The sequence below is a fragment of the Balaenoptera acutorostrata genome, chromosome 11, assembly GCF_949987535.1.
Source record: "Balaenoptera acutorostrata chromosome 11, mBalAcu1.1, whole genome shotgun sequence".
Classification (NCBI taxonomy): Eukaryota; Metazoa; Chordata; class Mammalia; order Artiodactyla; family Balaenopteridae; genus Balaenoptera; species Balaenoptera acutorostrata.
In genome coordinates, this window is record NC_080074.1 from 40,143,631 (window position 1) to 40,152,525 (window position 8,895).

General features: G+C 33.1%; 1 protein-coding gene across 3 annotated transcripts in view; it reads left to right on the plus strand.

Annotated features, from left to right (window-relative positions):
• PAWR (pro-apoptotic WT1 regulator) overlaps window positions 1-8,529 on the plus strand; it is a 105,693-nt gene extending 97,164 nt beyond the window's left edge. For 2 of the 3 annotated variants that reach the window (XM_057556717.1, XM_057556716.1), the window contains 2 exons: window positions 1,324-1,428; window positions 3,599-8,529. In XM_057556717.1, coding sequence (XP_057412700.1) covers window positions 1,324-1,428; window positions 3,599-3,685 — 192 coding nt within the window. In that variant the 3' untranslated portion in view covers window positions 3,686-8,529. The remainder of the gene's footprint in view (window positions 1-1,323; window positions 1,429-3,598) is intronic. The other variant, XM_057556718.1, reaches the window with a different exon arrangement.
• The last annotated feature ends 366 nt before the right edge of the window (window positions 8,530-8,895 follow it).

Sequence of the window (8,895 nt, forward strand, 5' to 3'; positions counted from 1 at the left end):
GATAACGGTGCTGAATTACTTTCTGATTGTTGAAAGTGTGTTTTATTTTGCTGAACTGAAACTATTCCTTGTGATATAAAAATTGTTTTAGGTAGAGATTGAATTTTAAAAATTCTTTTTATAATATTATGATTATTTTTAGTTCACATTTGAACTTTAACCCTAGTTTCTGTGAGTTTAAATTAAAAACTTTAAGGAATACATAGTATAGTTTTCAAGGGGGTTCTTCAGAAGGGCTTTTGAAGTTCCACAAGAGTTTGGATTGAGTTCCTAGTAGTTGGCAGCAGCTGATTAATGAGGCCGGCTGGCTGCTTTCCTCTGAGGGTGAGTAAGAAAGAAGCCAAATTCTATGTGAGACCTTTTCAGTTCTGCTTCACTTTTGCCCCCAAGGTGGCTGACCCAGCATAAAGTCCTGGCTTCTGAATAAGACTGCTTTGGAAAAGGTGTTGCATTGTTTAAAAAAAAAGAAAGTTTAAAAACCAGTAATCTGGGCTTCCCTGGTGGCGCAGTGGTTGAGAATCTGCCTGCTAATGCAGGGGACACGGGTTCGAGCCCTGGTCTGGGAAGATCCCACATGCCACGGAGCAGCTGGGCCCGTGAGCCACAACTACTGAGCCTGCGCGTCTGGAGCCTGTGCCCCGCAACGGGAGGGGCCGCGATAGTGAAAGGCCCGCGCACCGCGATGAAGAGCGGTCCCCGCACCGCGATGAAGAGTGGCCCCCACTTGCCGTAGCCAGAGAAAGCCCTCACACGAACCGAAGACCCAACACAGCCAAAAATAAATAAGTAAAAATAAATAATTAAAGTAGCTATAAAAAAAAAAAAAAAAAAAACCAGTAATCTTTTTCAGTTCCTTCATTTTATCCATTGTCAGTTAACTGGCAGAGCCAAGAGTAAAATGGAGGATCATTATTTTTCTGTTTAGAGTTTTCCATAGAGCCATCTCCTTTTCTTAAATTTTGTATTTTTAATTAAAATTTTGAATTTCCTTCAACAGGGTATTAGTCATTAAATGTTAAGATCTTTTATTACTAATGGTGGTGATCAACTAAAGAGCTAAAGTCATTGAGTATTGGTATTTGTTAAAAACTTGGTAAACATAGATTTAATCAGAAGTATATTTTACAACTCCTGTATTCCTCTCATTCTCTGGTTCTTTTCTGGGATGGGTTCCTCCTTCCCTTACCAAGTGACTTAAGAAATTCATTGGAAATCTTCATGTATCTAAGGTACTTGACCAGACTTAGCAGATGTATGTATGCTATTTAAGATTATAAACAACTTGTTACTTCCCAATTAATACTTTGTAATTATATCTACCAGGAAGTGGTAAGAGAAAGGCAAGAAAACTTAAGACTTGTGAGACTAATGCAAGATAAAGAGGAAATGATTGGAAAACTCAAAGAAGAAATTGATTTGTTAAATCGAGTGAGTATTCACATATTTCAGTTTAATGGTTTCCTTTTTTTCTGTCAACTGGATGAAAATACATAAATATGAAGAAATTATTTAATTTTATTAAATAATAATATGAACTAAATAGTTCATTCTCTTGTTAATGTGATAGTAATTTGTGGTAGCCAGAGCCATCATTTTATTCCATAAACTGATTTCCTCTGGCCAGTTACCAGTCAGTTGTATTTACTTAATATTGTTCTTTTGGGGATGGACCAGTGAATGGATTTGTTCTGTGTTTAGTTAGAGTCTGGAGGTAAGAGGCAGCTTGGTCAGCGCCACACATAAAATGGTACTGGTACAGAGTTGCCCCAGTGAAGAACTAAAATTGCTACTGTCTTGCCATAAGAAACTCCATATGTCCTTGTCTTTGTGGTATTTTCACCACTTTTTTTTCTCCAGTTATACATATGCATCCCCAGCTTTAGGTTTAGCCTAAACCTAAGGTCTCTCTTTTTTTTTTTTCTCTTTCAGCCCTAGAATTTACTCCCTGCTTAAGAAGCAGGTATTACTTAGGTAATGGTAATGAGGAGAGATTTCATAGTTTCCCTTTTTCGAAGGCTTTACATAAGATGGAGGAAAGAAATAAATTTGCTTCAGGGAAAAACGGAACACATTCCTAATCCAATCTTAACTCTAATTCTAAAAGAAGAGAAAATAGAAAGCTTCATTATGTGCAGACTCATTCTAATACAGCTCTGCAGCATTAACTGCAGGGTGTGGATGAGGACACTGAAACTCAGAGTTTAACTTGCTCAAGGTCATATGTAGTAATCACATAGTTATCTGCTGAGCCAGTATTTGACCCTCAGGTATTCAGTAGTTTTAATTCTAAGTAAGCTCTTCCATTCTTATAGACTACCTTTCATCTTGGTTTGGAACACGGGCATTCCTCTTTTGGTTCTAGAATAATTTAATAAAATCTGCAAATATTTTTATGTCTATGATATATTCGTACTGTCTTAGGCAGTATGTTCATTAAAAAGAATAATAAAACACCTGCCCTTACAGAGTTTATAATCTAGTAATGATATGTGAATGTATTTTATTATTTAATTCTAAATCTTAGGTAGGTCTCAGTTGTAGTGATTTTAGGAATCCTGTATCTTTATTATCGTTAGTTTCAACAAATTAGTTTCCTAATATCATTCATTTAGTTTGTGAGTAAATACAAATTCTGTGTGTGTACATTTAAAAATCATTTACCTAATTGTTCAAAGACAGTATACTAAATGTATCAGAATTTTGCTATCCAGTAGTACACTTAGAATTCAAATTGATTTCTCCAAGTTTAGTATTTTGAATTGCAAGGATAAATCTATAAATGTCTGCTTTTCCAACCATCAGTAAATAGTCTGCCTTGAAATAGTTTTTCTTCAAACTAAAACTTATAGTGGATTGTCTTTGTATTTACCAACTGGTTGTATATATGATACTAAGATTAATATAGGGAACATAGAGCTAGAATCGGGTAACTTTAAAGCACCTAGTTTAGTGGCTTTCGCATTTTTTTAAGCTCGAAACCTTTCCCTTAAACAAAATGTCATAGAGAAGCCTAACGTAAATTGAACCAGATCAACTCTGTAAGCCCCAGACCTCCTTTTCTGTATACCTCAGTTCTATCACCTCCCCAAATTCTCCCCCTGCAACATGCATACTTGTCAAAGATCACCAAGGTGGTAGGGGTACATCTAGAACTTGTACCTGGATCTTTTTGATGCCTAATTTGACACAAGGTTGCAGTCCAAGGCCCCAAACCTCATATTTACTGCATATGTATTTAGCCCTCAATTTGGGGAAGGAGGGATTTGTTTTTAACTAAAAACGTAAGTTATTTATAGTGATTAAAAATTGGAAGATTCACAATAAAGAATTCTGATTTCTGGCTTCTCTTTAAAAACTGAAAGATCTGGCAAGAGCTGGCCTGCATTATCATGATACCAATGAGGACTCTAGTAGTGGATGCTGCCTTTAGGTGGGGCATATTCCTTCCAAAGTTGTTTTCAGAACTAGCCCTCGTTTGCAAACTAATTGCTTGTATGAATTATCTTTGTATATTTTTGAAATTTTTTTTTTATCACCTTCAGAATACTTTTAAGTGTTGTAAGAACTTACGTATTATTTTCCTTTTTGTTTCCTTAAGGACCTAGATGACATAGAAGATGAAAATGAACAACTAAAGCAGGAGAATAAAACTCTTTTGAAAGTTGTTGGGCAGCTAACAAGGTAGAAGATTCAAGGCTCAGTGTGGAAAAATATTTTAAAACTACTGATTGAATGTTATGGTTAGCGCTAGGACAGTATTCCTATGCTGTAATACATTAAACTAACTAAGTATGTATATTTATTTCTAGAAAACAGTGGATGTTTATTTTCAAAATATTTCTTTTTCATTATCAGTTTCAAAAAGTATCAACCTTTTATTTCACGAATAAGTAACATCTTTTAGTTATTAAGCTGGTAGGTTATGCCTCTTTTGGTTTTGTGTGGTATTCAAATAATATATGGTTTAAAGTCACAGCCATCTGAATATATTTCATCTATGGTAGTGCATTTTCTCCCTAAAAGAATATACATAGTCTTTGTTTACATGAATTCAAATACTTTTTAGGGAGTTACCTGCAAATGCCTTATTACTGATGTGCGCAACCTTTTATATGTTGATGATTTACTCATAAAGGTCTTTGTCTACTGTCATTTGTTCTCTGAACTTATTCTAAGCAATTTAGAGGAACATAGAGTCACACTCTTTTGTGTAACAGTCATCTTTAAAAAGGAAAGCTATTATAAAAAGTCAGTTAATATCATATACTCGTTGGCTAAATATAAAATTTAAGAGAATACTTGAATTATGCTATAGTAAATTAAAATGTACTATTTTGTATTCAAATATTGAAATAAATTTAAAATCACTTTGACTTCGGAAGAACATACAATTGTAATTTTAATGTAAAATTTCTTATGTAGGTACTACTTTTTTTTTTATTATTATTCCAAGGTTTATAAGTGAACATGGGGTATTTTAAAAGTTGTTCAAGCCTGGAGAGTGTGTACAATTTCAGTGTAGAAGGAAAAAAAAATCCATATTTTTAATTATCATATGCATTAAAATCAAAACCAAAATATTTATCCACATTTAAAACATTTGTACTTACTGTAACAAAGCAGTACGTAAACAGAAATAGTACTGAAATACTTTGCTTAATTTCTAACTTGGAGGATAACACTGTGACACAGTTGTTCCTGTATGAGAGAATTATTCCCCTACCTCAAATGTAAGGGATTTTCTTCCTAACATTGGATTTTTAAAAACAATTATTTTGAAGAATTATACAAATTTTATCTTTTATTAAATAACAATAATGTTTAGAATTATTTTATATTACATTTTCATGTTGAGTAAGGAAACCTTCTCCTTTAAAATACATTAAGAAATATCTGTCTGAAGTTGAATCTCAAACAGTATACTGGTATCCTTTTATCCAATTAATGTACGTAAATGGCTTGAACATAGTAAAAACCCACTTTGGGTACCCTACTAACTTTTCCTTTTACGTGCTAAGCCACTTCATTATTTACTGTTAGAAAAATAGGGAAGGTGAGACAATAGGGAAAAAATGTAGAGTAAATGATAAATATCAATGTTGAATTCTAAAACTCTGCAATAACCTAGATTGTGCCCTCTTCCCTCCCCCACGCCCCCAATTCAGAAGTTTCAACCTTGACTAATCATCAGAATCATTTGGGTTGCTTAAAAAGAATTCCTGGGTTATAGCTTCTAGATAGGTTTAGGTTGAGACCCTGGATAGAATTTTTAAGGCTCAATATCTAATGATTCTGATCATAACTTAGATTTGGAAACAGCTACCCTTGCCTCTTTCCTCCTATATCTTCCATTGGAAACCCTGAAATTAACATAATTTTAGCTATTAGCATTTTTTCACCATTTAGTTTATTTAATAATTAACTTGGTCACTGGAGAAGTTCACATATGTCCATATATATATTTAGCAAAAAGTTCCATGTTAGATTATCAGACTTGATATAGTTGTAGAATTATTGCATAAGGGCATCCTTTTTGAAGAATAGTCCCAGCATGGGAACAATGATCTGCTGCCCACATGTCAAAGTGGTATGCCAGGGTCAGTCACCATCTTTGGCGGTGAAATCCTCATCTCCCTTTGTTTACCCTTAGGCGTATGGCAGAAATGCCAGCGTTGCCTAGTTTCCCATCCATACTTTGGATGTTGTGAAAATGGTGTTAGTATCCAGCCTTAAAATGTATTAGTGTACTCGTTTTTCAATAAGAGAAGTATTTTGAATTTTCTGTTTAATCCATTTGGAAGTAAAGGAATATTTCATTTCCCCCTTTAAAATTATACCAGGTATTAATGCTTTTAAAGACCAGGCTGTTTAAAAATTTTTCCTTTATTTCAGTTTATCAGGAGCATTTCCAACAATGATCTTTTACATAACGGTACCTAGTGCAAATGTGCAGGAGCCTGACAACTTAGGCAAAGCAGTTCATTTGCAGTCCTCCCTCCCGTCCTTAAAATGTATATTTATATCACATATAGATTTTTACACTGAGTATTGAAAAATAAAGTAGGATCTGCTACAGTTTCCCTTTAAATTTTATAAAAAGCACTGAGATTTTAAAAAGGTTACTTAAATACATGTGCATGACCTTAAAAAACTTGGCTATTGTCAATAAAGTGCTAGTATTTGTGAAATTATTAGTCCCGTCCAGAAATAATATTTCTTATATCTCTTGGGAATTTGTGGCATAATAAAGCATATCCAAAGTTCTAATGTGTTTATGATATTATTTTCAAAACAATAAGTTTATTATCTTTAAAATGAATGTGACTCTCCTCCTTGATTTCTGACATGCATTAACTTGGGAATTACTGTAGTAATATCTGTTTCATCTTTCTAGAATTGTTACTAATTTTATTGCACTATAGTTACCTTTAGAGAGGAAGAGGAAGGCTTTAGGGTGTGTATTTCTAAGGGAATTTATTAAATATAGTAGATTAACATTGTAATACTTGCTCAAGTAGTTTATAACAGAAGGTTAAGTATCAGGAGCAGATATCTGAAACAATGTGTCTTTTAAAATAACTTTCTAATTGCAGTAGAAAGCAATGTATTCTTAAGGTAAAAAACCTACCTCAGTTACATGTGGTTTCTGTTGTCTGGAGTAATCTGGATTTTTATAATTAGAAATTAAAATGCAAATTTTTGAGTCCACTAATACTTTGTGGAAAATAATGCAAGTCAATGTAGTAGCACGTCCGTATGTTCAACACCAAAAGACAAAATAGGAAGGACCTTGGGTTTGATGATTAATCTGATGTCCTACACAGTATTCATATGTATAGTGATAGTTATCTTTCATCTTTTTTGTAGTTCTTTGATCTTGACTCAGTACCTAGTAAGTTCACGCAATGTTGGCACTTATTTAATAACTATTCATAATGTTGTTAATAACCTGTTATAAGATTAAGGCATATATTTTCATCTTATAATACGAAAAACCAAACACACCAGCTTTTCACTGGGGAGAATATATTAAGTGAGAAGAAACTAGCATTCAGCAATCAGAACTTTAAAATAACATGTTAAAGTCAGTGGTAAATGTTCTCATTATATCTAAACCATTCCTAATATGTAACAGTAAACTTGACTTCTTTTGCATTGGAACTATGCTCTCATAAATAAAGGACATCCCATTGATTAGGATTGTAACTTGTACGACTTATCTGAGAACTAGTGACACTTTCTTTTGTTGTTTCAATAAACTGAAAACATAGTACTAATAAGACAAACATTTTGCTCATCAGGTCCATCAACAAAGGCACTTCCCCCCATCCTGTTAGGTTTTCTCATTGATGTATAGAAGTTGGTCGTTTCATTCTCAGTGTAGACTTGAATCATAGTCCAAGAAAACCTGAGCCCATGTTGTTTTTTTAGTTTACTTAGCTAGAATCTCACAGCATATTAAAGTCATATCCCTATCCCACCCCCCCCAAAATAATTATATGTGAGAAAAATGTGGTTGAGGGGGTTATGTTAAATTTTCATACTTATTCTTTCAGCAAGTATTTATTAGTCAACTGGGTATACAATTCTAGATATTACAGAAGTTTCAAAAAAATGGACATGGACCAGTCCTCTGTCTAGCATTATACAATCTGTATAGTGTGTGTCAATGCTATCTTAAGAGTGCTATCTTAAGTAGCATTAGCCAGTCTAATCTGAATAGTTCATTCAAAAGTATTCTTTTTGTATTTATTATCCAGCCATTGTATTTTAGGTCTGGTTAATAGGTACTGTTTAATTTGCTGCAGCATTTACTGAATGGTGGATGAAAGACCTGATGCATATTGGGAAGTATCTTACCATGTTTCTTTAAGATAATTATGTATTATGAAAAGAACGTTTTAAAGGCATTTGTAGCAGTGGTGAAGTAAAAAGAATTCAGTGTATGTCAGATACACCAAACTGTTAATGGTATTCAAATGTAATTTTAAGTTAGTTTTTCTGTATGCATTATTGATTACTGGTTTGTTTTTAGGTATTTAAGTCTAATAAACAGTTCACGTATTGGCAGTCACTTTGGTGGTAATAGAATGTTAGTGATGACCACTTGATGGACATTTATTACATGCCTGTTTTGTTTTGTTTTGTTTCCCCCTCTGGATACCTAATAGATGTATATTACCTTTTTTTTTGGTGAACTTGTTTCTTCAAAGTTTTGACTATGCTATTCAGGGTTTTTATTATTATGCTTTTCTGCTAAATTTAAGTATCAGATGTCTGCTGTTACCAGTAAAGACCATATGAAAGCTAAAATTACTGTTTTGTTGAAAAGTCAGCTAATTCAGGTAATCCAAATTTGTAGAGAAACATCTGGATCATTTATTGATCACATTAGTATTGTTGTAGACAGCTTTCATAATTCCCATTGCGTAGGTTTTCACTGGGGTAGTCAACGTGATATAGATTCACTTTTAATATGCTTTGCATGTAAAATAATAAATACTCAATAAAAAGTAAATTTTTGTTTAATTTTTAACACTGGTTAATTATTTTTTTCCTTCCTGTACTATTGGTGAAACCCGGTGAAACCATGAGTTTTATTTTCGAAGTTAAAGGACAATGTTAATATTCTAATTATGTGCCTCTTACTGAAACAGTATTCAGTACTTTAAAATCTTTATTAGTATATTATTGTAGAAGGAATTGTGTTTTAAAAAACAAACATACAGTATCGATAAGATCTGAATACATTCGTGGTGGGGCTTTTTGAGTAAGTGAGTAAGTGTACATGTTCAACCTGACTGAAAATTTTAATTGTTTTTGTGTTTTGAAACTGCACAAATAATTTCTTAATCCAAAATTGGCTCTATCATCCACTAAATCTGATGGTGGTCA